Raw genomic sequence first — 14,721 nt, 5'->3', positions numbered from 1 at the left:
GTAATTTATAAAATTATTTACGCGTATAATGTGTACTCATGTTCTTAAGGGCGTGTTTGTCTTTGGATTTGGATTTTGAGTTTTAAATAGTAAAAATTTTGAAGTGAAATAGTAGATATGATTTAATATAAATAGATGTTTACTTAATATTTTAAATATAAAATTATTTTTAATATAATATAAAAAATAAAAAAAAGTATTTGATTATATATATATATATATATATTTTAAAAAAAAAAGAATAAAATTGATAATAGTAATAGATTTGATGCAAAATCCAATAAACGAACAAGTGCATTATTATTTGGATTTGATTTTTTATTGGCCCATTAGTCATTATTTCAGAAGCCCAACTCATTATAAGCCCAATAATATTCCTCCAGGCTGCGGAATGCGATTGTTTTAAAACATTATTATTATTATTATTTTATAAGGTTCTAGATGTCACACTATGAATGGAAAAGGCGAAAAGAAATTGGGAAAGTTAAAAAGAGGTTACATTCCCTCTCTCTTTTTTTTTTAATATATATATTTTTGTTATATACACAGTGTCTGTCTACGTAGATAATATGTAGACACCACGTATCATCAACGTTGTAATGTGGATGCATATTTTTTTTATGTTAAGATTTGCATGTCTATAAATTGGCTAATGTACTTCACAATGGATAGGCAAAAAATACTCGATCAATACTCTATCATATTTGGGTCTGCTATTATATCTCTCTATCTCTAAACACAATACTATATATATTTATATACATATATATATATATACACACACCCCGGTACACATACATACATATATTACTATATAAGTAATTATTACATATATATATAATATTATTATACTCACACGCCATACATACATATATATATACACACTTATCAATATTTATTATATAACAATTTTATATATGTTTGTTTTAGTTCGATTCGATTCGGTAAAGAAAAGTTTTATTTATTTTATTTTGTTTTATTTGAACTTAAATTTAATTAATAATCATTACTATTTATTAATAAATTTATGCGAAAACATCAAAGTATTGTTTATAATATTATAAATATAAAATATTAATTTAAATTAATCTAATTTATTTTTTATTACTCCTTCTTCTGTCCCACGTACCGATACGATGATTTAGCATGAGTGTAATTAGTAGATAATTAAGAATGTATTAGTAAAAATAATTATCTTATAATATAAATAATTATAAATTAAGATTAGAATAATTAATTAGTTTAATTAAAATTTAAAAAAAAAATTAAAAAGTTTAAAATGAAATTAAAGTGTGCAATTATTTTTCAAAAAAAGAAAGTGACATGAAATGTAGAACGAACGAAAACGACAACGTGGACATAGTATGTGGGACGGAGCGAGTATTATCTTTTTAAGTTTTTATAAATACTATCAATGTTTGCAAACAAACTTAGTTGTTAAAGTTTACCTTCATATTCGACTTATTTAACTTAGCTACCGAACTTTTAACAATCTAAAATAAATAATATATCCGTTGGTTTCACATTGTACGTAGAATCATGTATTTTAAAATTTTAAATAAAATTAAATATCTTGAATCTTGAAAAGTGATGGGATAGAATCTAGAATCTTTTGCCATCCACTGAGGCTATTCTCAAGTTACTATGGGCACGCTTAAACCAATTTATTTATTTAGTTTAATATATTTTTTTACTTTTAGTAAAATTAATACATTATCACTAAACTACTTTGAAATAAAATTACAATTTATAACATTATATATAAAATTCAATAATAAAAATATAAAAACTTTTCTACATATTTTCATTGAATAATAAAATATTTTATAAAATTTTAAAAAATACATTTACGGAGCTGATTAAATTTTAAGCTTTTAACTATGCAAGTTGCAAGTAGTTTGTAAAACAGGTGGAAGTGTCACAGCCGACCACGTGGCACCGACGATGTTCCATCGCCCGCCACCTGTCGTTTACTGGTATATTTATATAGATATAAAAAAATAAAAAATAAAATAATACCCATCGTTTTCGTGCTATTCTGGAATTTTGAGTGAAAAACATTCACGGGAAGATTCAATCCTTCTTTTATTGAAAGGACAATTTTGCCCTCCAACGAGATTGTGGTCCAATTTCGTTTACCTCAAATTTTGCCCAGTTAGTAGTCCAAAAATTAATTAATAAAATCTTATTTAAATAAATGATGCACAGATCCATACGGCACAGTTTTAGGAGGCCGTACAAATATACTGAATATTAATTTAATAAAATAAACAAAAAACAAAATACTATTATTTTGAAATAAATATTACTACTAAATATAAATATATAAATATTTGTTGAGAGTCAACGCTTTCCGGAAATACTGCATTCACAATTTCGATATTCCAGGTAATTCAGGTAAACTCTGAGGGTATATTGGATTTTTCACTTTGAGAATTTCCTTTTAAAAATTATTATTGCATTTGATATAAGAGGCTGGAATAGAACGCACGAGGAAAAATCAGAGAGAACAGAAGAAGAAGAAGGAAGAAGAAGAAGAAAGAAGAATACGAAGCCCTCTTCGAGAGGTTTTCCATTTCAATACTCGATTCAGCTTATTCTTACGCTTAGATTCTTCTCTCCCTCCAAATTAATCACCTGAATTCTCGTTTCTGTTCCTCAGATGTATATTTGTGTACAGGTTTTTTGTTTTTAAGCTACGATATTTCAAATTTGGTTTTTGTTTTTTTCCCCTCTCTGGGTTTGTATGTTACATAGTGAATCAGGGAAGCAGAAAACATTATTGGTTTAGGATTGTTGTAAATTGTGCCAATTGTGGGGTCTGGGCGCTGAAATTTGGGTGAAAAGGTTTGAAGATTATCGATTAATGGGGGTTTCGCCGATGGCGCTCTACGCAAGTCCACCTAGCACCGTGTGTTCCGCGGCGCACCAGATCAGCTCCCACGCGTCGTGCGAATTGGACACCAGCGGGCGGTCGGCGTCGTCGTCTTCCGCTTCGCCGTCGCCGTCGCAGAAGCCTTTCATTGGCGGGTTATCGTGCTTGTTCTCGTCGCCACAGGTCAAATCGGCGAGCTATTCAACAGGAGCCGAGGAGTTAGGTTCATTATGGCACGATAGGACGGAGGACTTGGGGTCCTCTTTCCGATACTCGTCGTTAAGCTCCTCCTTGAAACGAGACCAGTCTCACCAGAGTCCGGTTTCGGTGCTTCAAGGCCTGAATAATTCTATTGGGACCTGCTCGCGAAGCCCTCCCATGAAAATAAGTTCGGATTTGGGTTCAATCATGTCTCGAAGCGGAGGAATGTTTAACGGATTCGTTAGACATGCGTTGGGCTCTTGTGTGGATTATGATTCGTCGCCATTGGATTTGGATGTGAAGGACTTTGAGATGCCTCTGGTCTCAAATGCGATGATATCCACAGACGAGCTTCCTTTCAACATGGAGGATAGTTTCGTGGAGTTGGATTTTCCGCCTTATGCAAAGGATTTGCTTTCTAATGCGCAGTCTAGGCATTTGATATTTAAGGACGAGGTGGTTGTCAAGGCTTTTTATGAAGCAGAGAAGGCTCACAGAGGCCAGGTAGTTGACATTTTTGTACTATTAAGACACAATCATAATGAATTCTAGAATTGAGCTTTCTGATGATTTGATCTATGCAGAAACGTGTGAGCGGCCATCCATATTTGCACCATTGCGTGGAGACAGCTGTTCTTCTGGCAAACATAGGTTCCAATTCGACAGTTGTTGCTGCGGGCCTTTTGCACGATACTGTAGATGATTCAATTTTAACCTTAGATGATATTTTGAGGTTGTTTGGCTCTGATGTGGCAGATTTGGTCGAGGGGGTACGTAAATTCTTGTCATTCGCGTTTTAGCTGCTTTTCTTGATTCTGTGGTATAAGATGCAAGTCAAAGATAACCTGTTAATTCAATTTTGAGCATAAAATGAGTTATTTCCTGTAGGTGGCAGGTAGAGAATTTGTTACGGCTATTAATTCTATGATTGTGTATTTGTGTAATGATCCATATGTGAATTCGTTTTGCAATGGATGAGCATTTTTGGCTTTTGTGCTGAGGTTTCATTGATGGCCTTTTCTTGATTGAATAAGAACAATTTATGTGGAGTCAGGATGTTTATTTAGTACGGTTGTTGCGACTTTTTATGACTGCAGTTGATCCCCAGAACATTAAATTCTCGTCTTCATGCCAGGTATCTAAACTGAGCCAATTGAGCAAGCTTGCAAGGGATAACAACACAGCCAATAAAACTGTGGAGGCAGATCGACTGCACACTATGTTCCTTGCAATGACCGATGCTAGAGCTGTTCTAATTAAACTTGCTGACCGAGTGCATAATATGCTGACATTGGAAGCTTTGCCTTTGATTAAGCAACAAAGATTTGCAAAGGAAACATTGGAAATTTTTGTTCCCCTGGCCAATAGATTGGGTATCTCCACCTGGAAAGTGCAGCTGGAAAATTTATGTTTCAAACATCTTAATCCAGACCACCACCAAGAATTGGCTTCCAAGTTGTTTAAATCTTTTGATGAGTCCATAATAACCTCCTCATTGAAGAAACTGGAGCATGTACTGATGGCAGAAGGAATTTTCTACAACAGCTTGTCAGGCCGGCATAAAAGCTTGTACAGCATCTACTCGAAAATGTTGAAGTATGTCAATTTTTTTTGCCTTTTTCTTTTATCATACATGATTATATAGTTCTTTTAAATGGTGCACAGACAAAATCATGTTTGGTTCCTAAATTAACATAGTTACTTGTTCTGTAGTCTCCATTGACGACAATTGCATTCTGTCTTTTTGACTTTTTGTGAAAAAATTTGTTGTGTGGTAGAATTGTTCTCATGATGTATTTTGGTGGTATACTCTGCAGGAAGAAGTTGAACATGGATGAAATTCATGATATCCATGGATTAAGGTTGATAGTTGAAACTGAAGAAGATTGCTACAACGCTCTGAGAGTCGTCCGCCAGCTATGGCCTGAACTACCTGGGAGATTTAAGGACTACATTGTTTGTCCCAAATTTAATGGGTATGCTGCTCTGTGCAAAAGCACTGTCTCCCATGTTTAGCTGCTCCTTATTCGTAATCTAGGATAATATTTGCAGGTACCAGTCTCTACATACAGTGGTTGCAGGTGATGGTATGTTACCACTTGAAGTTCAGATACGGACAAAAGAAATGCATCTGCAAGCTGAATATGGCATTGCTGCACACTGGAGGTACAAGGAAGGTGAATGCAAACACTCCTCGTTTGTTCTTCAGATGGTCGAGTGGGCACGTTGGGTTATTACCTGGCAGTGTGAAACTATGAGCAAAGACAGTTCATCCGTTGGGATTGTCGATTCCACGAAGCCACCTTGCACATTCCCTACGCATTCCAAGGACTGCACATTTTCTTGCAAACCCCTTTGCGACACTGATGGGCCCATCTTCGTTATCCTCATTGAAAATGATAAGGTTTGTTCGTGCTCCTTAATATCTAGGTCAAAATTGTTATCTTCATTGAAATTGAATAAGATTTGTTCTTCACCGATGCTAAATCTGCCGAATTTACAGCTTGGAGAATGGTTTTTCTTGTGAATTAATTAAGGTGAGTGGCACCTTACTCCCATTGTTTCGACTTGCAGATGTCTGTGCAGGAGATTCCAGCAAATTCATCGGTGATGGATCTGTTGGAGACAGCCGGCCGAGGCAGTTCTAGATGGATTTCATACGGGTTTCCGGTGAAGGAGGATCTAAGGCCACAGCTAAACCGCAAGCCTGTCAGCGACCCAACCTGCAAGCTGAAAATGGGAGATGTGGTGGAACTAACCCCGACTATACCGGATAAATCCCTGACCGAATACCGGGAGGAAATCCAGCGGATGTACGACCGGGGCCTTACTCTATCAACTGCAGTAGCACCTTCCAGGGCAAGCTTCAGAACGTGACCCCAGGTCATTCTTTGCTAGTGCTACTTGGTTCATACATACAAATACATATATCTATGTATACACGCACATATATCTTGTACATAAATATACATTCTGCAAGACATTCATCTTTCACTGTACTGTTCCTAATATCAAAATGTGTGCATATAATTGAATTGCTCTGCTTCCTGCCTTGATGAGATCGATTTCATTCGATTTATATATATATATGTATATAAATATGATCGGTACAACACAGACCATTTGAAAAAAGATCGATGAAAATGTGGCTATTTCCAGAAGAAGTGTTGTACAGAATTCTGGCAGGAGATCACAAACAAAAGCAAGATCAAAATACCTGCAAGACCCCAAGAGGAACTCCCAATACTCAACAACCAACCACCATTAATCTCATCTTCAATTTTGTCTATAGACTGGAAATGAGAAGAAGACGAAGACCCTTTGTTCTGAGATGAACCAGTGATGGTTTTAATGGCAAGTATCAACCCTGCCACCACCACAGGCAACATTATACCACTAGAACTCCACCGCGACTCGAGGCGGCTCCGATTATCCGGAGACAGAACAATGGCTGATACAAGGGCTAGAACCATGGCCACTGCCCTCGGTGAGGAGCTGTTCAAATGTTGATGACAAGAAAAAACCTCCATTGTTGGCTGGTTTTCTTGTTGCCTTTAACTAGATCAAAGGAACAAGAAAACTAGAAACCTATATTTATAGAGATAGAGATAGATAGAGAAAGAAATGAGATGAGGAAGATTGATTGGGAAAGAAAAGAACATCTATGTGGAAAGATTGAATTTTGATGCAGGCAAAAAGTAAATTAAACAGCCGTCCAAAAAGGTTAAAACTTAAAAGTGATCCAAAACATTATTTGAAAAATGGTTCAAAGGTCATATATAGCTGTCAAATTTAAAATAAACCATAAACCAACCAAAAAAAACCAGTCCAAATTAAACCTTAAGTCTTCAATATTATTATTATTATTATTATTATTTGCTGAAGCAAGAACTTCCATTAATGGCCGCCATGGTTCCCTGCAGCAGCAGGATCATCGTTCCCGAAGCTTCCAGAAGCTTCCCACTGTGCTGCACCGCCAGCATTCTGATAAATCTGCGGATCGAAGTGCTGATAGCTGTAGCCGGCCGGCGGGGCAGACGGCGGCGCCGCCAATTGCAATCCAGGGAGGCCCTGAACCAGACAACAGTCCATGTCCTGGAAAGAGAAGAAGCTGTGATCTTCAGACAGCGGCGGCGGGTTTGACGACGAGCCGCCATAATTGGGGGCGAGAGTCATCACAGGGACAGCATTTTCAGGCCGGGCCAGCTGGATTAATTGGACATGTCCGTAAGCCGGCGCCGGTTTTTTTAGTCGGGGCATGCTTCCGAACCTTCTCGACTTTCCCTGTGCTCCGTCGCCGGACGCCGCTTGGACATTTTCCGGCTCCGGCATCGGCGGCGGTTTCCTCAGCTCCGGTGGGCGCCAGTTGTTGTTCCGACATTTCTGAAAATTGAATTCAGACAGATGAATGAGAATACAACATCAAATCCAACCTTCATATATATATATATATAAAATATAAAATTGCTTAGCCAATTTTTGTATTTATATTATCCTTCATTTTTCTAAAAGATTTTAAGTGCTGTTTGCGTAATATCCCATCATTTGATATTATTCATTTTTTAAAAAATATCATATTAAATATATTTTTTTTTTCACAAAATATCAAATCATTAAAATTCTTCAAAAACTTTCAAAGTATGATTCGACATTAAAGAAATCGATTACAAATTAAATGTGCGTTATTTGGATTTATAAATTTGTATATAATAATTTGATATGATATTATATATATATAATATACTTTTATGGTGAATAGTGTAAATTATATAGTAAACAAATTGAAAATTTCATTAAAAACAATGCCTATATATAACTTAAATAAAAGATGGATGTCATAAAAAAAATATCTATAATTTGTTTAGATATTTTATTAAAATACTGTTTAATATGATATTGTAAATATATTTCAAAAAAAATATAGTCTAAATTGCAGAAAAATTAAATAAGAACAAAATGATAGAGGAATTAAACCTGAAGATGACTGGCGACTTGCATTCTTGTAAGCCCGGGAACATCCATTAGATCAAGAATCTCTTTAGGAAAACACTCTATCACATGTATAAATCATCAAATCAAATCAAAACATGCATAAATCATATAATATTAAAAAAGACATGGTAAGTGTTTGCAATAAATAAAAAAAGAAAAAAGAGAGAAGAAATCCTTACTTCCTTCACCAAGTGTTTCAACCGCAGCGACAAACTTTTCATGTAATTCTTGTGTCCATTCTGTCACGGGTCTTTTCTTATTGTTATCATCGTTGTTTTTCAAAATTTCTTGATTTTCTAAATGTTCTTCGCGTTCTTCGTTAGTATTGTTATGTTTTCTTCCTTTCATTTTCTTCTTGCCCTTGTTGTTCTTTACTGCCACCATATTGAATTCTCCACTTGCAACATTATTAGCATTTGGCTCGATTTCCCTACATTCAGTTCTCAAATTTTCATTTATTTTCTTCTTCAACACACATTGCCATAAGAACGACAACACGTCCATTGTAGTTGGTTTCTTGATGCAAAGAAGGGCTCCATTTTGTAAAGCTCTTGAGGCTATGAGCGCATTGGCAGCATCGGACATTACTATGTAACAACAAAATACACGAGTATGTATGCACACATATATGTAATAAGTACGATATTCGAAATATAAGTAAGTAATTAAATATTGACAAATTTAATTATGTAAGTTACCAATGACGGGGATGCCCATGTTGGTTGCTTGCTCGACGAGCTTGAAGCCATGGAGATCGGGGGAGTTTATGTCCATCAGAATAATATCAAACTTTTGACTTCCATTCATCAGTGTAGTTATTCCAGCAGAAGCAAGTTCGACAATAGTAACTAATCAAAACAATCGAGAGTAAAAGATGTGTATATATATATGTATGCAACAAAGTTATACATTTTTATGTTAAAGATATATTTAATTAAAAATCTCACCAATTATTTAATTTAAATAAATCACACACACAAAAAAATGTATTGTGGTAATAATTACTCACTTTAATGTAAATCTTCCAAAAAGATATTCATAATCCTATCTACCTACCAAAAAATTTTACATGCCTAAAAATATTACATACCTTTTTTATTTCAATAATGTGAAAGAGGACTAATAAGTTTCTTAGCGCATTAGATCCGCAACGAATAAATCGATCATATCTAACTTTTGTCGATTATTTAATGGTAATATAAATCGCGGGAAATCAAGTTCCCATCTACGCGCGCACATAGGATACAAAATAAAACCACACCTAACTGATCTATTTCCGACTCTTTATTTGCTCGAGCAACAATAGATAATACAAACACAATAATAAGCAAGAATCAAATCTATGAACAAACATAAACAATCGATAATCAAGATATATATATATATATATAAGTTGATTTGAATGATTAAATATTATCATAAAATAAATAAATAAATAAATATACCTCTATATTGGCATAATTCAAGCATATTGGCAGTGCTAAGAAGTTCTTCAGGCTCATGATCCACAACCATCACATGAATTTGTTCCATCAATGTCAGGTAAGAATCAGAAGACGACGGTGAACCCATTTTATTTTTACCTTTATCAATTCAAAAATCCATAAGAAATAGTTATTTTTGTGACAAGAAATTAATTAAAATCAATGAAAACAAATAAATAAATAATTGGTAATTAAATCCAAACAAACCTATGGCAGTATCAGCAAATAATTGGAAGGACAATGGCGATGATAATGATTATGAATGACATATATATATATTTGATGAGTTGGTGTATTTAACTATTTTGGTAAAAGTAGTTAATAATTAATTCAAGAATTAATTGTATTTGTAACGCCTGAGGTTTGGTTCACATGCACTTTTTAAATATGAAAATAGAAACAAAAATCTATATATAATAATTTTAAAATAGGATTAATAAATTAAATTATATATGATGAGTGTATGTAATCAAGAAGCCATTTTTCTAATTATTAGTATAGTTGTCTGCTTAATTTAAAATATTTCATCAAGTCATTATATTTACTTAAAAATATTATTATTTAAAGATAAAATATAAAAAAATCAAAATATGATATCATATATAGTATTAAAAAAATATATAGGATAAAAATAATAATTGCATATATACAAAACTAAAATTGCAATTTTCCTTATTACACTAATCACCAATTTTCCTTATACTGCTGCTAAGAATGAAATTTAATAAATTAACACTACACTAATAAATTAGTGTGAATTATAGCTTGCTAATAATTAAATAAGATGATTTTCCTAATCAAATTTTGGATTACTTGAGAATATAATTTCTTTATTTCAACTGAGTTATTTATTTATTTTTTTTTAAAAAAAACTCAAACATTTTATTTTCAGCTTTCCATAAAACTATACTAATAATCTTTTTTTTTTTCTATTATATTAATCTTGAAAATTAAATAGTTATTTTATTTTATTTTTTTTTTTCAAAATACTAATTAAACATATCATCGCATTATTTAATAATGAAATATAAAATGTTTTCTAATTGCCATGTTTATTTTTTTTCAAATTTGCAATCAATGTTACTTTATCTATAAAATAAAATTTCATACTATTTTTTTTTTACTTTTGTCAACTAATTAATTATTCTAGCAAAACACGTTTAGTAATTAGACAATATTGTTATGTAGATCTGATTACATTTGAAAATTTATAATAGTAAGTAGCTTAAATGAAATTAATATCATTACAATCCATCTATTCCAATTCAAAGCTGCCTTTGGTAACAATTTTCGATATTTTTGACATTTGACTTTATTTTATTTTATGTATAAAGTAATTGAACGCGTAATCATATATTTGTAATTTAAGTAAAAGTTAAAGCTATTTTGATTTTAATGTATAATTATTTTTTTCAAAAAAATATTTTAAAATAAAATAAAAAAAATATTTTGAATTGAGACTAGGGAAATATATATTTGGTAATCCAAATGATTGCACAAATTCAAACCTGAAATCACCGTAAGCATTATTTAAGAAAATAGCAGTTTGTTTAGTTCTTCCATTAATTATTGAATTATTTAAAAAATAAATTATTAAAATAATTTTATGAACAATTAGATAATGGAGCAATACAGTATTTGTTTAGATAAATTATAGGAGATGTATGGTAATATTTTATTTAAATTATTGATGTTTTAATGAATAAATTAAATATATATTATATACATATAAATATCATAATTGAAAAATGCATATAAAGTAGATAGTAAAAGAACAAAAATGTGACTTTTATTTTGAAATATGGAGAAATTTTCGTGTATTTTTATTATTATATATTATATTTTTTAAATAATATTTTTTAGAATTTCATGGATAATGCACGCTCAAATATTATTGGATCCATTTTCTTAAAAAAAAAAAAAAAAAAAAGAAGAAAAGAGTGAACACACTTGCAAGTCATTCAAAATAAAAAATAAAAACCTTAAATTACGGCCCGGCCCAACCAAATTGAGCCCGAGGCCCATTAATCATCGTCGTCTTCCTCACGACCAATCAGCAGCATCAAATTGAAGCTACAGAAAAGCACTGTAACAGCTTCATTCACTCATACAAATGGCAGTCGGCGCCGGCGCCGGCGGTCTCGTCGACCTTCCAGAGCGAGCAAAACGACACAGGCTGACCTTTCCACCATAGCCCGACGACACAGCCATTGCCGCTCTGATCTTCCCCTCTGATCTCCCAATTACTGTCGTACTTTTTCAGCAGAGCTTTAGCTCCATCAATGGTGTCCTCCCCAAAAGGCTCTCCTCTGAACCCCGCCCCTCTCATCCTCTCGCACCATTTCTCCTTCCTCTCATTCATCTCGCTGCCGTTCACCAGAACCTTCGCCGCCTCCGCCTCCATCATCCTCCTCTCATCGCTCTCCCGCCCTTTGTACGCCGCGCTCGTCGACTCCAGAAACCGCCATAGCTGCTCCACCCTCCTCGAAAACCCCGTCGGAAAATTCCCGCAGCTGTTGCAGCTGCACTCCGTATTATTCTCGCTCAAAATCACACCTTTCGGCCGGAGGGTTTTCAGAACTCGTAAGAACTCCGACCGGTCGTCCGGTGCGCCGCCGTGGTTGAGATTGTGCAGCCGGAACTGCGCGCAGACGACCAGCGCCTCGCCGGAAGTGGACCCAATGGATTCGGAGCTGAGGTCCCGGAGCTGGAAGTCTTGGAGCTTGTTAATCTGCAGGTTTATGTTCATCTCCTTAGCGAAGACCAGGAGCTTCGGGGAGAAATCATAGTTCGGAGGTCCATCAGCAAAGGGGCTATCTCCGGCGGGAGGCGCCACCACCGTCAGGCGGACCAACGGCGGCGGCCCTCCCGTCCGGCGAGTCAATTCTTCTAACAGAGTCGGCCACTGGACGCCATGGGAGACTCCGATGTCGAGAATGTGCAGATTCGTCTGCTGATTTTGCTCGTCAAGAATCTGAAGAATCGAAGTGTTGGCAACGTTGTTAGGGATTCTGAACCACGGGCTTATATCGTTAAATTTAATCAAAGAATCCCGGAAAAATTTCGCGTTGCTGGAAGAAAACGTGTTTCCGGCGGCGGCGCCGCCGCCGGAGAGGTGGTGGGTCAGCGCCTGGAGGCCGTGAAAAGCCAATCGATGGTTAGCGTCGCCGTTGAGGGAGGAGAGGTCGTGGAGGACATACAAAAAGTGCTGTACCCGCGACGGATTCCTTGCGGCGATCGCCGCGGCGCAGGGGTTGAGGAGCTGCTCCGCCCACCGGCCGCTGCCGCCGCCGCCGGACTTGGCGGCGCCTCTCTTGTTGGGCGGAGGTTTTCTGGGAGGGGTTTTGTCGTCGCATGATTTTCTTTTGTTGGAAGAATTAGTGTGAGTTGTTGCGAGGGAAACGTCCGTAGCAAAAGAATTAGCGTCGATCATAAGTTCTTGTTCAAGATTCTGCGGATAAGCCCACCACGAATTAGTGGCGGCGCCGGTGTCGACGGCGGCGGCGGCGCCGTGGTCGGCGGTGTCGTCGTCGAGGAAGAAGGTGGGAAGATATGATACGGCGGAGTCTCCGAACCAGTCGAAGAGGTGGTCCGATGGATCGTCGTCGAAATTAGACATAATAATAATAATAATAATAATAATAATAATAATAATAATGTTAGTGCAAGTATTTTGTGTGTTTTAGGATTTTGATCTTGAATTGATGTAAGAATAAGAAGAGGAGAAATTAGAAAGATGATGGTGTGTTTAATTTAAAATTTGTAATTAGTAATTTAATTGAGACAATGAGACAATGAAGAGCATATTGATATTGATGTTCAAAGCATGGGGGTGGGGGTGGGGGTGGGGGTGGGCTGTTATTTTGGAAGTTGTGGTGTTCGTTTGTGTTCGAAATATTTATTAAATAATAATAATAATAATGAGATAAAGATAATGGGTAGGGTGGGTAGAGATGGGGTTTAAGAATAAATATACAAAAAATAATACAATAGAGAGTCGTTGTGAGAAAGAGACAAAATTATTTGTCATCAGACGGCAATAGGTAAGACTTTGCCTAAGGCTATTATAATAATAATAATAATAATAATAATAATAATAATAATAATAATTGTATTGTGTCGTATTGCTGTGGTCATGCATCATGCAATTTGGTCATCGTCTAACTAATTAATTCATATCATCATCATCATCATCATCATCATCATCATCTAACCACTCATTTCATTCTAAACAAAATGCGTATGGTTCATTGTTAGATTTGGAGTTGAAAGTTAATTAAATGGAATACTATTTATTTAATTTATATTTTACTCCTTACTTCATTTTTAATTTATACAATTTTTTTTTTTTGAATTGCTATATATATATAATTCATTTTTTTTTAGCAAACGAGTAATACTCCTTCCTAATCATATGTCACAGTTTTTATTTTTATTCGTTTCATATTTTATGTCATTTTATAGTAAAAAAAGAGAAAATAAAGTTGAATAGGTATATTAGTTAATACTATCATTATATTTTTCATTGCAGCAAAAAACTAAAAAGAAAAGTCTTCTAATTGATAAATCTATTTTATTCAAAATTATTATTCTATATTTTTAAGCAATATACACACACATCATCTAGTTTGCAAAGCGAAGTTTTCATGTAAGAATAGACATTAGATATCGTATCAAAACACACACAAAAAAAAAAACATTAATAATTTATGTTTATTAAATTGTTTAAAAACACATAATAGGACAATCATACATCAATCATCCAATTTTATTATAGCATATAAGCCTTTAGAAACACTAACTCATGGAGTATAGTATCTTCCGAACAACAACATTTATTTTGTGCATTATTAAGATTATTTTTGTGGATAGAAAGAGTTGGAAATTTCACGAGTTTAGGCTTTTATCGCAATCGGAGCTCCAAGAGTATAGCTGACAACACGACCATTTAATTTTACGGCTTTAATAGGATACCTTTGAGCCCTTAAAGGCGGATTGTAATTGCATGAGTTTTGAGGTATCGTAGCCTCAACATGACAATTATCTTCAACATTATCCCGCTCTACCACCGCCACGCTAAAGACATAGACAAATAGGCCTTCATTAACAATCGAAGAAGCATTCGGATCTATTCCAGATAATGGATTTTGACACTCCAAATTAGCAGTT

At 34.6% G+C, this 14,721-nt stretch overlaps 3 protein-coding genes across 4 annotated transcripts; 1 reads left to right on the top strand and 2 right to left on the bottom strand.

The window, feature by feature from the left end:
• Positions 1-2,486: 2,486 nt before the first annotated feature.
• Positions 2,487-6,704, top strand: LOC127262965 (probable GTP diphosphokinase RSH2, chloroplastic). 2 transcript variants are annotated; one of them, XM_051291844.1, is made up of 7 exons: positions 2,487-3,580; positions 3,661-3,846; positions 4,212-4,672; positions 4,894-5,052; positions 5,129-5,480; positions 5,651-5,959; positions 6,195-6,704. In XM_051291844.1, the coding sequence occupies exons 1-6, from the start codon at positions 2,867-2,869 to the stop codon at positions 5,951-5,953; spliced, it is 2,175 nt and encodes a 724-aa protein (XP_051147801.1). In that variant the 5' UTR covers positions 2,487-2,866; the 3' UTR covers positions 5,954-5,959; positions 6,195-6,704. The 2 variants fall into 2 exon arrangements, with proteins under 2 accessions (XP_051147801.1, XP_051147800.1); XM_051291843.1 differs by lacking the exon at positions 6,195-6,704 and having other exon boundaries at positions 2,488-3,580; positions 5,651-6,132.
• A 269-nt stretch (positions 6,705-6,973) lies between these two features.
• Positions 6,974-9,640, bottom strand: LOC127262912 (two-component response regulator ORR26-like). The gene is made up of 5 exons (XM_051291779.1): positions 9,514-9,640; positions 8,767-8,916; positions 8,248-8,655; positions 8,051-8,127; positions 6,974-7,459 (listed from the first exon to the last, which is right to left on the bottom strand). The coding sequence occupies exons 1-5, from the start codon at positions 9,638-9,640 to the stop codon at positions 6,974-6,976; spliced, it is 1,248 nt and encodes a 415-aa protein (XP_051147736.1).
• A 1,879-nt stretch (positions 9,641-11,519) lies between these two features.
• On the bottom strand, positions 11,520-13,348 carry LOC127263184 (protein NODULATION SIGNALING PATHWAY 1). The gene has a single exon (XM_051292203.1). The coding sequence runs from the start codon at positions 13,169-13,171 to the stop codon at positions 11,654-11,656; it is 1,518 nt and encodes a 505-aa protein (XP_051148160.1). The 5' UTR covers positions 13,172-13,348; the 3' UTR covers positions 11,520-11,653.
• Positions 13,349-14,721: the final 1,373 nt, after the last annotated feature.

The sequence above is a fragment of the Andrographis paniculata genome, unplaced genomic scaffold (assembly GCF_009805555.1).
Source record: "Andrographis paniculata isolate CXL003 unplaced genomic scaffold, ASM980555v1 Contig66END, whole genome shotgun sequence".
NCBI classification, from domain to species: Eukaryota; Viridiplantae; Streptophyta; class Magnoliopsida; order Lamiales; family Acanthaceae; genus Andrographis; species Andrographis paniculata.
Note: the sequence above shows the minus strand (reverse complement) of the source record. Positions and strands in the feature narration are given on the sequence as shown.